Source organism: Ciconia boyciana, chromosome 18 (genome assembly GCF_034638445.1).
Source record: "Ciconia boyciana chromosome 18, ASM3463844v1, whole genome shotgun sequence".
Lineage (NCBI taxonomy): Eukaryota > Metazoa > Chordata > Aves > Ciconiiformes > Ciconiidae > Ciconia > Ciconia boyciana.
In genome coordinates this window covers 1,317,884-1,335,622 of record NC_132951.1, presented here as the reverse complement: position 1 = coordinate 1,335,622, position 17,739 = coordinate 1,317,884, and the positions used below count along the sequence as shown (strand labels likewise).

Sequence of the window (17,739 nt, the reverse complement as noted above, 5' to 3'; positions counted from 1 at the left end):
AAATTGTCAGAAAAACTTGGTAGGCTTACCCAGGTACAGAACCTGCGGAGTGCAACAGCGTAATAGTCTCACCCCAGGAAAGGGAGTTGATGGCGCAGCCTATGGTCCAACACTGACCGATCACGCAAGCCTCAGATGAGCAAGGGCCCACTCTGGCTAGCAGAGGCTGCTGTTTTACTCCAGCTGCATCGCTCAGAGAGGCAGTAAAAATTGTCACCTGGCCAGAAATTAAATGTTTGTTCTTCCTTGATAGACCCGCACAGGCTTTAAGAATCAGTAACTAATGCTGTTCTAAACATGATGTTTGCAAACAGCAGAAAATGTTCCGTCATTACCAAGAGATTTTTTTATTATTTGAGCGAGGCGCTCTCTGATGGCTAGGCTCTCTCTGACCACAGGCACAGCCGCACTGTCTAATCCTTGCCTTTTTCTCAGTTCGCTATGGAGGACCTTACTGAGCAGGCAGGGCATCTGGTTGCTTGGCTTCCCATGGTTTGGTTTCGGACTGGGGCGAGTGGTCTCTTCATAGGCACAGAGTCACAGAAAATGCTTTCAGCGTTATTTCTGTTTTATTAAAATAAATAGTAAACTTTTAAAAGACTGCTTTTCTAGAAGCGAGCTGGAAATGGCCATCATTTCTCACGCGTGCAGTACAAGCTGTTGTGCTGAATTACCTCGCGCTTTACAAGACATCTCCAGACAAGCTGCGCCATCAATCAGCGAGACATTTACTGGGTGCCCCGCTTGCAACAACTGAAGGAATTGCAGCAGGCAGCCCGTGAGATTTACTGGGAGCTGCGGAGGGACGGACGTCCTTGTGCGGCTCACAAAGGACAGAGCACCGTGATGGCCGGAGACTGCCCGTGAATTCACACAGGCACGCTGGGACTGCGCCACGTCCCCTCCGGGGACAAGCAAGCGCCGAGCTTTATTTACAAATCTACTGTTCATGACAGGTATTTCTAACACTTGTGGAGAGTCAAAGCCCTGCTACGCCAGCAGCAGGCACAGGCAGGGCTGAGAAAGGCTCAGTCAAATCAAGCCCGGCCCCATCCCCTGCCGAGCTGCTGCCACGGTCTGAGCTCGCCACCCACGAGGTGTGTGCCAAGGCCAAGAGAGCAAAAGCTGAAGGGAAACACGGAGAAAGGGCTGGACGTGCTCACCTGGACAGGTCCAATGCTTTTGTTTCTGCCTCCTGGCATGCCATCCTCTCTGATTGCTGAAAGAAAACAACCAAACCTTGGTGAGGAACACTACAGTTTGGCATTCCAGAAGTACGTAAGAAGGTATCTGCTATTTTGGAAAAAGTCTTTATTATCTTAAAAGATTCATTTTGCTCATCAAAGCAGTTTACACAGAAACCTCCCGTGCTTTCCAGGGCACTGGAGAGCTCGAGCAGTACACACCGTGTCTGCACGCCAAAGGGCATATGCACATCGATGGGGCTACAAGCATTACTCAGGGACTTTAGTTCATTCATGTAATCCTTGCATGACAGGTAATGAAGGAATAGCAAGTCCTTTATCACAATTAATTCCAGAATAATTTGAGAAGTGGCACACAGGAAGCAACCCTGCTTCACCCCTGGAAATAACCCAATGAATGCCCACGACTGCTAGAAAATGAAATGCGAACGCCGGCATTTCTAACTCCACTGTCCCCAGCCCTGCGAACCACCGCGGGCCAGACTCCACCTGGAGAGACACCGACCAGTGCTGCCGACAACGCAGAGATAAAGCACTTCAGCGGTCACTAGTACCACTGCTGGCACTTCAGAAGGTCAGATCTCCGACAGCTATCACGGAAAATGGAGGGCAGATGTTTTACCCAGATGGTTGCATGCAAAGCTGTTGTTTAAAATCTGAGTTGCTAGACCGAGCTATGCAGTTTCATTTTGGAAGGGCAGCCTAGTTTCTCAATACAGCAGCTGCATTTTTAAGGCTCTTTAAACAATTTCCAGGGAGCTTCAGTGAAGTCCAATTAAGGAGATTATCCTGAAGCTGCTTCTCTACCTTCTTCTTCCCCCTGCTTTTCTCTTTACTGGCAGAGCAGCTCTGCAGAAGCCGGCACCGTTTGAAGACCAGCTCTGCTCCTCGTGCGCCTCCTCTCCTGGGCCGGGTCCCCCCTGTTTATCAGGTCCCAATCTCTTTCCCACCGCGACCTGGCCAGACTTGGCAGGAGGCTCTCCCCAGCTGCGCAGTGACCTTGCTGCTGCCGGCCGGCCTCACCCTGCTCGGCACACGGGGCTGCAGGAGGCCCTCCCGAAGCAGAAAGTGGCACAAAATTTAAGGAAAAATTTCTGTACCGGAAAAGCCATACTGCTGCTTGATATTAGATATCCTCAGCTCAAATCATCCCCGTCTGCCTCAGTGTTGCTCTTGCAATTCAGGGACTACACACGCGGGTTCACCCAAGGCAATCGTAGCAAGGCAGAGCGATGCACGCACTTGGACGTAAACTGCATTTTCCTGAATCGTAACCACCCAGTCAAGCCATGCAAATCACTACGCAAAACTGTCCTGAAGATTTACGACTCCACCAGCCTGTGACCAGCAGCACAGCCATCCCTGTGGCACCTTACAACACCACGTTACGAGATCAGCAATACAGTTTTAATCCCTCTAACGCAAACTCTATCACCTCCATAGAACAGCAAGTATTTTTATTTGAAATGCCAGATAGCATTCATTTAAGCACACTGGAGAAGCCACAAACACAGGGCATAAAACAGTTATGGTTATCTTTTACATCACACAAATCTTTTCAGCTATAGCAAGACAACATGCTCATTTTAAACAAGGCTGTTCATTTTCTATGAAAGCTCTTTCAAAAAAACATGGGTTTCTCATTAAAAAAATGTGGCTGATGTAAAACTAAGCCGTCATGGTCAGCTCTCTGTTACTCCCTTTAGTTTTTTTTTAACTTAATGGAACTACAGTTACATTTTTTCAATTTTAGGGGAATTTCTCCAATTTTCCAATATATTTTATTGCTAATTTTGATTCAGAAAGCTTCTCAGCTAATTCCATTAAGAGCCACGGACATAAATTGTCTTGGTCTTTTGAATTCAAAGTGTATTTGTAGCAGACATTAGCTCACATCTTCCTTTTCTACGTCCACGTCAACTTGCAGAACACCTTGGAAAATCTGCCTCTGCAGAGTTTACAGTTCTTCTTAACCGTGGAGACAATGTCGGCCCTCACCAGGCTGGTCTTGGCCCTTTCTCCCGTGGCCCTCTGCCTTGCCACAAGCAGGGCTGAAGCTCTGCCTCAGCTCCAGCAGAGCTGCCCTCCCGGCTGAACTGGTTTGATGAGCTGCCTTTCAAATTGGCAAAGATAGCCAGCCCCGCCGAGGGCAATACTTTGTGTGAACTCCTGCACTCTGAACTCAAACCCGGCAAAACCTTTAACCCCTGTGTGCTAAGAGGAGTGTGCAGTTTGGCTGTGCAGGTCCTTGTAGCAGTGGGTGCCATTTAAACCAGAGCTCTACCAAGGCATTACCCAGCTCACGCATATTATCTTTAAGACTGGTGACATTTTTCAACAACTGGAGGTTAAATGAATCCCATTACTCTTGACACCATTACCAGCGCTCCAGCAGTTCTCTGCTGGCCAGTGGTTCAATGCTCTCCAGACCACCTTGCCAGACCCCGTCACATTCCCGCAGGCACAGCATCCGACAGCAAGATTTACAGGATGCAAACTGACTTTGCTTATTTTTGTAAACTCTTACAACTGTTCCTAGCCTACATGGAAGAAAAACCCCACACCTGGGAGGTGCTCGGCAATACTTCGTATCTGCTGCGGTACTTGACTCGGGAATCAGCAAAGACAAACACACGTTCTGCTGCAAAGTTCAGCCTTCGTGGACCAGCGCTATTCCCTGCTGCTTGCAGCTCGGATTTTGAACTCCCCTGTCTCCCAGGGCATTCGAGATGCTTCACTTCAATGGGATTTTTGGAAGCCTTGCTAGCCGCGTAACCTAGCCAAGTCTGCAACAAAGTGTGGTAATGTTTTTGCTGGTGGTCCATCAAAAAAGGCTTCGAGACCCGGGTGGCTCCAAAACGCAGATGCGCTCCCCAGAAGGGCTGCCTTGGTGCGGGGCTGCACGACAGGCAACGTCTCCTCAAAGGTTTTCCTTCAAATGTTAAGCTCTCTGCCTTACCTGAATTTAAAAATAACTATATTCAAAATAACTCTATTTAGGCCTAGTTATGCAGTAACTTTGCAACTCAACTACACAATAACTGGGGCACCGTGGCGGGAAGAAAACGCTCCTTAACCCGACGCTCCTGCCGGTCGGTCGCTGCCTGCGGACTCCCTCGTCCCCCGCCCAGACGCCGGCTGCGAGTGGAACTGTGCGGTTGTGCGGGGAAGGGAGAAGGAAGGGCGGGCGGCGGGCAGCGGGCGGCGGGCAGCGGGCGGGCGGCGGGCGGGCGGCGGGCGGCAGGTGGCGCTGCGCCCCCGCGGGTGAGCCGCGGTGCCGCCACCGGCAACGCCAGCGCGGCCAGGGCCTGCAGGCAGGAGGGCGGGCAGGCAGAGGAAGGCGGGCAGGCAGAGGAAGGCGGGCAGGCAGAGGAAGGCGGGCAGGCAGAGGAAGGCGGGCAGGCAGAGGAAGGCGGGCAGGTAGGCAGGCAGAGGAGGGCAGGTAGGCAGGCAGAGGAGGGCAGGAGCGCAGGCAGAGGAGGGCAGGAGCGCAGGCAGAGGAGGGCAGGAGCGCAGGAGGGAAGGAGGGCAGGCAGGTAGAGGAGAGCGGGCAGGCAGGCAGGAGGGCAGGCAGGCAGGCAGGAGGGCAGGCAGGCAGGCAGGAGGGCAGGATGACAAGCAGGCAGGAAGGCAGGCAGGCAGGCAGGAGGGCAGGCAGGCAGCAAGAGATGTGGCATCAGGAGAAGCAGGCGGGCAGCCCGGCACCGGGCGGGCAGCGGGTCGGAAGAGGGTCAGAGACCCCTCCAAGGGTCTGGCTGCCACCTTGGGCTCGGACCACAGAGAGCTTAGAAAATGTAAATAACTTACCCTGGCTTACCAAATCCTGACGACAAGCGCTGAGCAGTTCACACTACGGACGCTTAAAATAAACGAACCCAGCCAGCGCTTCTGCTCGCCCAGAACTACAGCCTTCAGTTAAAAGATTACCGGGAACTAGCCTGCCTTCCCCATCAAATAAAACTCCGGAAGATAATTTGTAATCAAAGCAGTCAGGAGATAAGCTTTCCATCTCAGCCCTGAGATACATTTTCTAAGGAAGATCCTGGTGGATTTGCAGTAAATTTATGGAAGTTTTACTGCTTTTGACAGGCGGCTTTCATATGAACGATGACACTAAAGGCATCAATAGCTACATTGAAAAAACATGAGATGACACTTCTGCTTGTAGGAAGGGGGCCCTCCTGCCGTCCCAGCTGCCCGTCCAGGAGGGAGCCCCAGCAGCCCCTGTGCTACAGCAGCACCCGCTTCTGCTCAGAGTCCTGTCTGTTGCCATTAAACCAAGAAATCTCTGCCTGTAATGGGTAACAACGTTTCCAGAGATTAAAAAGTCAAAAGATTGGAGTGAAGAGTAGAGACATGACACAGAAATAAACCCCAGTCTGTTTTTTATTATTAATTTCTGAGCTACTTAAGATTCTCCATCCTGACGATGATACCGTAGCATTTCATCACTTCTGCACACTGGGGACTAAGGGGTGGCTGTCCCTAACCCAGATCTCACTTGTCTCCTCAGTGACCTCGTACCTGGCAAAACCACCTTCGGCATTCCCCAGCTCCACGTGCCGCTGCCGGGAGCCGCGCGTCATCAACCAGGGACGGGTGGTAAGTGACGACCCTCACACCTTTCACTGGGCAGCAACTGCAGGTCTAAGCTGCCACGACAACCAACAGCTAAAGTCTGACTCAGATCGTTTGGGATTTTAAAAGCCTATTTAAATGTATTCATTTTTGCCACGTGAGTATGTTGAAGCATAGAAATAGTGACCACTTCGCCCAGGGTAAATGCAAGGACAGATCCGTCAGGAAAGGACAGTAACAAACTGTTACCTTCCCTGAAATAAGGGATCACAATGATCAGTTCTCCAAATATTTATACGTGCTTTCAATGCATACAGAATTTTCCTCCAATACAGTAATGAAGTAGTTCAAGAAGAATTTTTTACCTATGCATAATTTTGCTGAAGTTTCACTTTTTTTTGTCAAGAATTTGAGAGGCAGAATTGCAATACAAAATGGCAGCTGAGGAAGGGTAGCATGCATTGCTAACACTGGTCCCAGTCTGTACCTCCACCAGTAAAAAGCCCAGTTTTCTTTACCTTTTCGGTTCATTCCCATCTGGAGGCATTTGAGCAGCCGGCAGTACTGGCATCTGTTGCGCTGTTTGCGTGACATGACGCAGTTCTTGTCTCGACTGCATCTGTAAACCCGCTTGTTGCAGATGCTCCTTTTGAAGAACCCCTTGCAGCCCTCGCAGGAGATGATCCCATAGTGCAGCCCCGTAGCTCTGTCCCCGCAGATCAGGCAGGTTCGCTGATCCACCCGCTCATCTGGAAGAGAGGACGAAAGGCTTTGTGGTCAACAAAACGGCTTCACCGAGTCATCAGAAACTCTCCCGAGGGGACGGGGGAAGTCTCGGCACCCGGTGGCCTGCCCGGACAGGTGTCTGCAAAGCAGAGCGCAGCACAGGCGCTCACCCAGAAACGCCGGTCTCGGCAGCCCGGCACAGCCCGGCCGGAGGTGCCGCCGGCGCGAGGCTCCTCACCGCCCTTACTCGGTCAGCACAGCAAGGTGTGCAGAGGGGTTTGCCTCCAGCTCTGGAGCTTCACAGGCCTGCCACAAATCCAGTTCCTCAACCTCCAATAAAGTCATTTCAGTTCAACATATTCAGAGGATATTAAGGCCAGAAATTCTCAACAGTGGCAAGAAGAATGAAGAAAAGTAAAACCCAAGTTTGTTTAAAATACAGCCTCTCAGAAATGCCCTTAGTCACACAATTTATCAGAAATGAAAATAGTTTGGTAAACAAAATGCCGTTTAGATTGCGAGGAGCACACGTGACAGCCGTAAGAGGCCACATCGCTGCAGTGCCTGCCTCTGCCACGAAACAGGGCCTCCTCCCTCCACGGGCAGGAGGTCAAACCCATCACCCGGGGGCCGAACGAGTCCCCGAGCGGCTTCCCTGGCGCTACCTTATGTATTCCCTTAACGAAGAACAGAGATGAGAGCAAAGAAATGGATGATGTTTTCTCGTCAGCGTGGCACAACCATGCTGCGCTGCCCCAGAAGTTTGTTTTATTCCCAATTTTCAGGTTTTTCTCTGAATGCTCCTCTCGGTGCCCAGTGGTGCCAGCACCCGCCGGGGGCACGCAGCAGGAAACCCCCTGAGTTTCTGTAAGGTCAGTGTGACGAAGAGGCAGCCGGCTGCCAGGCTCGTGCGGATCCATTGCACAGCGCTGGAGAGCAGCAGCGCATGGCTGCGAGGGGAAGCTCCATCTTTCACCTTCCCAGCGCCGGGACAGGACCTTCGGAGCAGGGGCGAGAGCGCGGCTCTCCCCGGCAGCCTCCAGCAAACTTCATGCTGTTGTTAGCAGAGAGGAACAGAAACCCTGAGGGGAAAAAGGGTCTGAAGTGCCCTGCACCAACCGCACAGACCAGGGCGTGCAAATACAGGCATCGTGCCGGGCGGACACCAATGAACGTGAAATACTGTCACACCTCGTGTATTCCCGGGGCAAGCAGAGGGACCCGGCCACCTCCTCACTTTCCCTTGCAGCTCCAGCAGTGCCAGCAACAGCCTCACGGCACAAGTCACCGCCCAGAGCCCAAGTGAATTACATTATACATTATTATAGAAACGATGGTACGGTTAAGCCACAATGACGTGATTTTACTGTTCCTTTTCCAAATCTTTGGAAGGCCTTCGGGACAGCGAAAATGTAAATCGCAGGACTCCCAGCAACAGGAGCTATCACATTAAATTCAGCATCTTAAGACTCTAAGATTGCCTCTGAGCCAGAGCAGGGACGATGCACAGCTCAGCGAGAACCTGTGAGCAGGCAGGGATCTCCGCAGACACAGAAAGGAAAATTAAATGGTGGCTGAAGACACCCAGGTAGTTAACCCAGACGGATCCTCGTTACCTTGCATCTGCATAGGGAGGCCTAAACCTTGCTTCACATTAACAGTCAGCTACACTTAAATAACGCCAGCAAGTTGCACCAGAAGCTTTTCCTGTAGCAGATGTTTAGCACAGCCAAACAGCTTAACCCCTCACATGCCAGGCCAGTCTGCCTTCCCCTGCCCCAGTGTTTTAATCCCGATAGTTGCAAACAGAGCTGCACTTCGAAGATGGGCACTATTCAGGTGTGTTCAGGAGTACACACAAATCTGCAGTATACTTCATGGGGCTGCTTTCCCAAATGTCAAATAATCACCACCAGATGACTAGATCACCCTGGCCGAACAAGGCAGAGGCACCGAGGAACAGAAAGGACATCGCTTTGGTTTGGAGCAACGGGACCCAAGGAACCACACTTCTGCCTTTCACTCAGTCACGCATTTCCTATGGATGCTGGTTAAACCAGATTATTTCCAGTATTTCTTGGCTTGAACGCACAACCGTGCAATCTCCAACAGGTAGAAATACCCACAGCTAAAGCAGGACCTGGGAGGTGGCAACGGTTCTCTGCGGCTCCCTGGGGACAGACGCTGCACGTGGTTCTCCACACGAGCCTCGGGTACCCAGAGTTTATCTTCAGTGCCTCAGTCCTTTCCCTCTGGAGTTTGTGTGATACATAGATTTAATCACATTTAGTTAAAGGCAAGCTGCTTAGGAGGCACAAGAAGTGCATACGCTTTCCAGGACCCGCCTTGGGATGCAGGCTGTGCTGTGTAGGAAGTCATTCCTCTACGGCCCAACTGTTCAAAACGCAAAAGAGAAACTTCTCTGCTGCAGGAGCTCATATGATAGCTACAATTCAAATTAACGGGGAAATCAGGAGTATGTGGCAGTGCTTGGGGGAGACACCACAAAGCAGTCAAGGTTGTCCCTTGGGAAGGGGAAGGTGGGACAGCCCAGACCACACGGCGTTTTGGACCTTGCCAGCGGAGCCAGGGAGGAGAGCAGCCAGAGCTGCTTTTCCCTTCCTCTGAGATGGCCACAAACTGCAGAGCGAAGGCACTCGAGGGCCAGTGCTCCTTTAGGTACATCCAGGTGACAGGAGCAGAAGAGAGTGACCCACATGGCACCCTTACACCTCAGCAGGGACAAAGGCTCCTTCCAGACAGCACCCGAGCGGCCACAACGGCGACTTGTCCAGGTGACGAGGGACTTACAGCGATGCTCTGGCCTGGGTGGCAGAGGGTCATACGGTGTTGGAGATGACGGGTCTCAACGCTTAAAGGAAAGTGGTTGAGAAGATGAGTAACAGGAGGTGGGGAGAGGGCAGTAAGAGAAGGGAGACAGACAGACAGACCAGGTCAGAAAACCAAGGAGACACTATAAGGGACAGAAAGAATAAAAAAAAACTTGAAGAGCAAGAAGAAGGAAAAGAAGAGCACAAATTCAAAACAGAGAAACCATCTGACACGATTACTCTACAAAAGAGAGCGCAGCCAGAGCAGGAAGGGAGGAAGAGGCCAGGCACGGCGCCGGGCGCAGGCGGGGGCTGAACCGCTGCCTTACGCAGGGGACGGAGCGGGGCACGGCCGCTGCCTGCGCCCACCGTCCCGCGTGGGGAGCAGTGAGGAAGCTCAGGCTGGGCAGGCACGCAACTACACAAATCCACGCCGTGCCTGGTGTGCTACCCGCACCCCGCTGTTCCCGTTTGGTATCGCTCAGTGGAATGATACAGACCTTGAAAAACCCCAACCTTAGGACGGCACCGGCTTGTGAAGATGAGCTGGTTCAAACTCACTTCAGCACGACACCACCGAGCCTGGTTTTCCTCACTTAGATTTGACCAGGGAGTTTTCCAAGACAAAGATGTTTTTATCTACAGGATTTTTGCAGCGGCAGGAGGTAGAAGTCACAGTAAAGTCCTCTCCAATCTCGATAAAGCCTAAGCAACCTGACAAACCAGTGTGTAGCTTCTTACTACTGGAGAACATGTGAACGCAATCGAAATAAATAAGCCCAGTGTATTAGGATCAGAAATGAAACCAGTTTTCAGTTACACAAGCCAAGTAAAAATCTAAACCAGCTGCTCTTATTCACAAGCAGCTTTCTCCACAGTTTAAACCCAGTAGAAACCATAACCAATCTGTACTAATCTTTAAAAGGTCTGCTAACGCACAGCATGCAAAATCACACTTTTCTGCAAATTTCACTGCAATTGTTACAAAACCTTAAAACAAAGGGATGAATGAAGGAAACGCAAACTTTAACTAAAGAAACCTTCATGGTGTCGTCACCACGCTAAAACATTCCCAGTTTTACAGGACAGACAACCTCAGGTATGTGCTTAATGAAGACTGCAGAGGAATGCCGGTACAGATCAGGACTGGGGCTATCTGAGCATCTCGCTGACGGGAGGCAGCTAAACATGACTTTGTAGTCACCAATTGCATAATCTCTACCTTCAGCTATCTGATAATCGCTGGGAGGGGGCCAGGGGATTAGCCTAGGACAGAAGAGTCCTCTATCTGCGGGGCTCAGCTCAGCCTCAGCTTAACTCCTGGCCCTCCCCCTGCTCCCACCAGCAGTGCCATAAATTGCGGGCGCTGGGGGATCCCGGGGTCAGCGGCAACGGCCGCGCTCGCCGCCGGGCACGCCGTGTGCCATGGCTGGGCAGGCCGGGGCGGAACCAGGCAGCCATGAAACTACCGGCTTACACACACGGCAAAGGCAGGCGAGGACGCTGTGGATTGCTGCGGCGTCACGGCGAGCCCGCAGCGTCCCAGGGCGGATCACGGGGCTCCCTCCTCACCGGAGCACGCTGATGGCCGAGGATGTAAATGAGGGCTCATTTCCAGGTACAGCTTTTTTGTTGCGGGAAGAATAGGGCCGTCGCCTGGCGAACATGGGAAGCCTGGATGATTAAAGCGAGGAGGAATCAGAATCCTTCCCTCGCCGTCCCCATCTCCCTGCTAGCAGGGCGACGGCGAGGTGGTGTGAATGGCCCCATCGCCACAATAACTGCACATGCCTCCCTGCAGAAACTGTTAATTGGGTGCGTTTCCAGATTAAAATTCACCGTAGAGCAGCGGCACACACCGTGAACAAAGACACAGCCCTCCCCGGACTAGAGAGGTGCCCGTACACCCTGTAAACTGCTGCTCAAACAAAACTGGCAGATAAAAAATAATTACCTACAGAAGGTCTTAGAGTTTCAGAGGTTTAAAAAAATCCTGTAGGAACCGTGACCAGGCCCGGGACGCTCCCCCTGCGGCCCACGGGTTTGCTGGCTCCTGACCTTTGCTATTTTTCACCCTACTTAATGCAAGCGCCTTGTGTAGGCGAATGGTGGGACAGCCGGGGCAGACCCGCAGCAAACTTCACAGAAAGAGTAAAGCACAGGCAAATGGAAAGCAGTTTTCTGCTGGGGTTGCTCTGAGCTCCCTTAACCTTGAAATTTCACTACAATATCAAAATACATAGTAAGTATAATAATCCTAAAGCAAGTAGCCCGCCCTCCTCCCTGCCTCTGTTACCTCTCGTCTCACTGATCCCTCTGGTTTCAAAAGCCATACAAGACAACGTAGGTTAAGAAACGAAGCAATTGATAAGAAGTTTTTTCAAATACCTTGCACATGTTTTATTTCAGAGAGAGAGGGGCCTGAGGAAGCTTCCCCTCTCTCAATTTTCCTGATGGGTCTTACACTTAACGAACTCATACACGGGATATTCTGGCTTTGTTCTCACAACCCATTGTAGCAGGGGCCACTAAATCAAACAGTTGCTGCTACGACAAAAGCACTCACAAAAATCTCAACCTCATCTTGAACCCTGAAGATTTTTATGGCTACTCCCTCGCTAACCCCTCCCCGAAGCCACATTAAAGGATGCATTGTTTTCAAAGGTCATGGTGGGTTTCATACCACATTTTAATACAACGTAAATTCTCCAAGAATATTATGATGTTACACAAGAGTCACAGAAGACGGTGTGAGAAAGAGAAGAAATCTCTACTTCTCTATGTTTTTTAGGGCAAACAGTAGAAGCAATACACTCATTTTTTAAAAGACTTACTTTTCCCCTCAGTGTAATGAGTAGTCTTGATAGTTTTTGGCTAGCCTTCAGCAAGCCTCCATCACTGCTCCCACCTGTACCACTCCTGCGGACAACCACCCCGAGCGGGCTACCGGGAAGCGCCTTCGGTGTTCCCAGAGCGGGCGGGCAGCACGGCCGCATTCCTGGAGGGGACCAGATGCCGCCTTCCTCTCGGCAGTTCCCCACGGCTGCGAGAAGGATCGCACCCACCCTGGCAGATGCTGTTTAAAACCATACAGCACCTACAGCTCCCTGCGAGAGATCTCCCTTGGAAATAAGACGGGGTGTCGGTGCAGCCAGCTTGCATGACTTGTAACGTCGGTGCTTTATAACAGAGTGGAAACAAAGACTTTATTTCCAAAAGTGAAGGCACAAACCCTCACCCAAACCCCAGAGCAGACGGTGCTGGGATTTGGTCCTGCTGAAGGAGGAGGCAGAAAGCTGCAGTCTGCAAAACTTCCCATTTAAACAACAGAACGTGATTTACAGCTAAGAAAATCTTTTACAGCTGAAAAAAGATTACAGATGACACTCAGCACTGCAACTCATTAATACAATTAACATCTTTTCAACTGTGTATCATTTATTTACTTCGTGATTAACTCGCCCTATCACACACACCCCCCGGTACCCTGTAGCTGGGTTTAAATCTCAAGCTGCTAAATACCAGCTGTTTGGGGAGGGGGAGATCTCACACATGTGCTACTTAAATCCTAGCAAAATCTTGCTCACCTCTCGCCTCTGATGATGCCTCAAACACAAACAAACATCTTAAAGGTTTCTTTTTCCCCTTATCTTTCCTAACGATTTTTTTCATAGCCCATTCTTAGTTTCAAGAAAAACATCTTGTTAAATTCAGTCCAGAGAACTGGGGTGATTCCCCCCTCACTGCAGAGTGCCGCATTGTCCAAGCAAGCCCATCCCCAAAATCAGGCGCTTTTGCTTAAGGGGCTTTTCTTCAACTTATAACCGATGAACACAGGGATTAAATTCTCTGTTCGGTGGCCTCTCCCCGGGACAGCAGCGACCTCGTCGGCCGAGCCCATCGCCGGGCGCACAATGGGCCGGGGCGTCCCGCTCCTGCTCCCCCACGGACCCCGCGGATGGGGGTCCCAGCCCCACGCTGGACGCGGGCGAAGGCACCAGTGTCCTGCCTGGCCAGGCCGGGCTCAAAGAGCAGATTGTGCTGCCCTGGATCAGGCCGGCCATGGTGAGAGCCTGAAGAGAATTAACCCTCTGTGAACTAAAACAAAAACATTTGTGTGCCCAGCTGGGATAAAGGTTAATTTAAATGGACAAGCCTCCTCAAGTCCTTTAAAAAAAAAAAAGAAGGGGAAAGAAAGAGGCTGCCTGCAACCTTATTCTCTGTACTGCAAAAAGATGTTCTCCTTACAGAGACAGACAGAGAGAGCACGGTCGCGTTTTAAAAAGCACTGACTGAGTATTGAAAAGAAAAGAGGAGAAATGCTGCGACGGAAATGGCCAGCGCATCTCAGCTTTGCTCTCCCTTTCCAGTAATTAAATCCGAAACTCAGTGTCTTATTCCACACTGATTTTGTTTCTGCCAAAGAAGAGTTCAGTCAAAAGAAAACCCTCATAAAAACCCAGAAATCATCGGTTGCTCTTTTTCTTATAGGTATAGACCCGGAGCGTGCAGCTGATGAAACCCATCACCCTTCCTTCCGCGGGCTGGGACCGATCACCATTTGCATATCAAAAACTCATCTGCGAAATGCAACTTCTCCCGGGGAGGCGGGGAGCCCCTCTCCCCCCGGCCCTGCCTCTCCTCCTCACCCCGACACCCAGCCCCGCGCCCAGAGCACCCACGTCCCGCGGGACCCAGCGCCGGCCCCGCCGAGCGCGGGCAGGCACCGGCCAAGGGACGAGGGACGCTGCGAGATGGTCGCCCCGCTCCATTGTACGGCCCAGGGAGGACGGGCGACGGGGCCTGATCCTTCACTCCGGCCAGTTGTCGCACAAAGCGTTCGGAACAAAAGCCCGCTGCGCCAAAGCGTGCCCTCGCCACCCGAAACGGCCGTCGGCAGCGGTGGGAAGGGGCACACGGGCTCCGTCGCGCTGCCCACGACCCACGCTCACCCAGCTGGCACGTCGACTCCGAGTTTAACGGGCGCCTTCCCAAGGGACCAACTTTCTGTAGTCCACCTTCAGAAAAATAAAGCTTTGTGCACGGTCCCCTGCCCTTGCTCCGGCATGGCCACACGCTCTGAATTAACATCTGGTTTAGACCCTGGGTTTTTAAAATGGATACATTACAAAGCAGTAGGATTAAAAACGGACTCGTCGGCCTAAAAAAGAATTCTCTTGGACCTACTGAAGTTGTCTAGATGTGCAACGGCTGCGAATGATGCCGAATTAAGAAAACCCAAGACTAAAACAACAACAACAAAACCCAGCAGCCCCTGCCTACGAGGAGGCAGGGCCTAGGCACAACTGCAAATACCGACTTTTCAAAACATGTGTTACCCGGACGGGCAGTCTGCTCTCCTTAAATATTTCGTCCCTGTTCTGAAGAAGAGCTCTGCCACTGTCTTCAGTCACAGGAAGAAAAAAAGCTGTAGAATATCTGTGAACTAGTATCAGTCCCAGGAGAGACCCAGCTCCTTATCAAGTGCCTACATGACCCCGATACTATCAATAATTAACAATACTAAAAAAAGCTCTCCCAGATGGCCAAAGGGATTAGGAAGTTTAAAATATAAACAAATTAAGCCACGCAACAAACTAATACCCTTTTTTTTTTTTTTTTTTTGAATTGCACAGCCCGGCTGGCAGCTGCGGGCTGCGATGCGCGGCCCGCACGGCGCAGCTCGGAGCCGCCGGAAAAAAGGGGAAGAAAAGGCAAAAGCCCTGACGGCGGCCCGGCCCCGCCGCCCCGCGCCGCTCCCCCCGCCGCCGGGATGCGACGGGAGGGGATGGGATGGGGTGGGATGGGGCGGCCCCGGCCCCGGCCCCGGCCCCGGCGCGGCGGCGGCGGGGGGGCGGAGGCGGCGTCCCCGGGGCCGCGCACCCTCCCGGCGGCCGCCGCCCGAACAAAGGCCCGCGGCCCCGCTCACCTTCCATGCAGGTCGAGTCCCGCTTCATCCCCCCGGCGCCGCGCTCCTAGGGCCGCCTCATGGCGGCGGCGCGGCGGGGAGCGGGGCCAGCGGCGCGGGCGGGCGGGCAGCCCGGCTCGGCCATCGCCGCCGACCGCGGGCCGGCCCTATGCTAACGAGCCGTGATGTCAGCGCCGCCTCCGCCGGGCCGCGGGGAGCCGCGGGGCCGCCCCGCACCGCCCCGCACCGCCCCGGCCCCGGGCCCGGCCCCGGGCCCAGCCCCGGGCCCAGCCGGGGGGGGGGGCCGCGAAGGGGCCGCCTCGCCCGCGGTCCCGCCAAACGCCGGGCGCTGCGACCACCGGCCACCGGCCACCATCGGCGACCAGCCATCGGCCACCGCCAGCCATCGGCCACCAGCCATCAGCCATCGGCCACCATCAGCCATCGGCCGTGGGGGTCCAGAGCGCGGCCACAACTTTGCGTAGTTTTCCACTGACTTGCTAGCACGGTCAAGAGAAGCCTCTGCAGAGGTCTTACATGAACACACAGGCCACGAAAAAACCAGGAATTTCTAGAATGAAAATTATTTCCTCAAACTGATGACAACTGTTGGCCAAAAACTCAGTTTGAGTTGCGATCGTCACTGAAACGCCGACTCGGGAGGGGCAACTCCTGCTTTACGACTACGCGAAGGCAGGCAGCGCCACGTGCCAGGCACAGCTGCCTGCGCCGCACGCGCCAGCGCCGGCACGGGAAGGCACCATGCCGCCCACGAGCCTTCCCACGCCCACGCAGAGCAGAGCACGCCCGCGGCACGGCCGACAGCCACAGCCCGCTGTGAGCGGGGACTGGGACTCCCAGTTCCCGCGGGACCGGGAACTGACGCGCTGCTGCGGTGGTCGCTGCGGAGCAGGGGACCAGAGCCCTCCTCGCGGGGCTCTGCACAAGCCAGCCTGCGGGGATGGGACGCTGGCGCCTGGATGCCCACTTCACCAGGTTCCTCACCAGAGGAAGACATGCGCTCTGTCTGAGATAACACAGAGATTTCCACAGGGTGAACAGCCAACACGGCACGAGCTCACACTCGATTTCATAGTCCTCATTTACAGAACGGCGGTAGTTGCCAGACAAGCGGAAGCACAACCTGTTCCAGCATCCCCCTCGGCCATGCCCAACACCAGCGCTCTGGAGGAAAGCTGAAGAAACTGCTGCATAATCCATTTTCTGTCCTCTGAGGCTGCTTAGCACAGGCTTGGTTTAGAAAAGTGATTTCAGCATCCGTTTGTATTCTTGTCATCAGCCTCACAAAAGCTGACTTGAAGATTAGTACCCAGACTAACAAACCCAGACTAACTAACAAATGGGAAACAAACCTGGCTCCAGAAAAAATACACCTGCTGGGAGCCACGCTGGGAAATGGGGGTTTGTGCCTTCTGCCTGCAGGTACATTCTGCAATCAGCTCTGGAAGTGCCATGGCAGCATTTTAAAATTGGGATGGAGTGGGGAAAAAAACCAAACCACTGCCTGAAAAACAGCAACAGATCAGGAAATAAAAGTAGGAGTGCCATCAGCAGGGACAAGGGCTCCCCGAGTCCCCGTGAGAGCACGTCCCACGGGAGGATTGGCACGGTCGATGCCGACGGGGATGAGTGAGCTGCGCAGCCACGTTCTGGTCGCCTGAACCAAGCAGTGGGCTAAGTACAGCGGTGTGCGCGGGGGGACGAAGAACAGGGCAGGACTGGGCACAGGCAGCTGGTGATGGACAAGTGCAAAGGTCAGTCAAATGATCAGAACTTAACAGTATGATCTGCGCCGGCTCGTCAGTGAGCTGGCATTCACCTTCCTAATGGAAATCGTTTCAGCAGCGCTGTTGCCAGAATGGGGTTAAAATCACACTGGCCATAGCTCCAAAAAGAAAATCAGCACTATAATGAAAAACACTACATGATACATCAGGTGTTTCGCCTTTTCCCAGTTTCTCTCTCACGTAAGAAAAAAGTCCACGCTGCTCATCCTCCTCGAGTTTGGAGGTCTCTGCCTATAAACTTAGCGGCACTGCAAACTTTCATAACAATAAATCCGTAACTGATTTAGCTGCCCGCCTCGAAGCAGGTACCACCATGGCAGCCCTTGTGACGGTGAGCTCTCCGTCAGAGACAGCCACGTGTTCCTCTGCAGCAGGGAATGTTTTCATGAAGCTCTTCTGCTCCTTCATCCTCCTCCTGGGATGAACTCAGCATTGGATGCTGTGCCGTTCATGCATCCTTAGTGCTGCAAACATGGGATGCCCGATAACCCGTCCCAGTTGTCAGCTGGGTTTGACCAAGCCCAGACCAACGCTCACCACACCAAGGCACTTAAGGGAATGGCCAAAGACATTTCTGCCAATGCCCAGTCCAACCTGCCCTCCAGATGTCTACGCTCTCTCCGTTCAAAAGCCATAGTCTGCTTCTGTTCCTCATCCTGAGGACCGCGGGGCTCAACCGTGCT

At 52.9% G+C, this 17,739-nt stretch overlaps 1 protein-coding gene across 6 annotated transcripts in view; it reads right to left on the bottom strand.

Annotated features, from left to right (window-relative positions):
- The window catches only part of NR6A1 (nuclear receptor subfamily 6 group A member 1), a 99,710-nt gene that overhangs the window by 17,315 nt on the left and 64,656 nt on the right, over window positions 1–17,739 (bottom strand). For 5 of the 6 annotated variants that reach the window (XM_072882794.1, XM_072882795.1, XM_072882796.1 and 2 more), the window contains 2 exons: window positions 6,302–6,532; window positions 1,164–1,219 (listed from right to left, as the gene is read on the bottom strand). In XM_072882794.1, the coding sequence (XP_072738895.1) occupies window positions 1,164–1,219; window positions 6,302–6,532 (287 nt within the window). Of the gene's footprint in view, window positions 1–1,163; window positions 1,220–6,301; window positions 6,533–15,269; window positions 15,426–17,739 lie in introns of those variants that run through there. The other variant, XM_072882799.1, reaches the window with a different exon arrangement.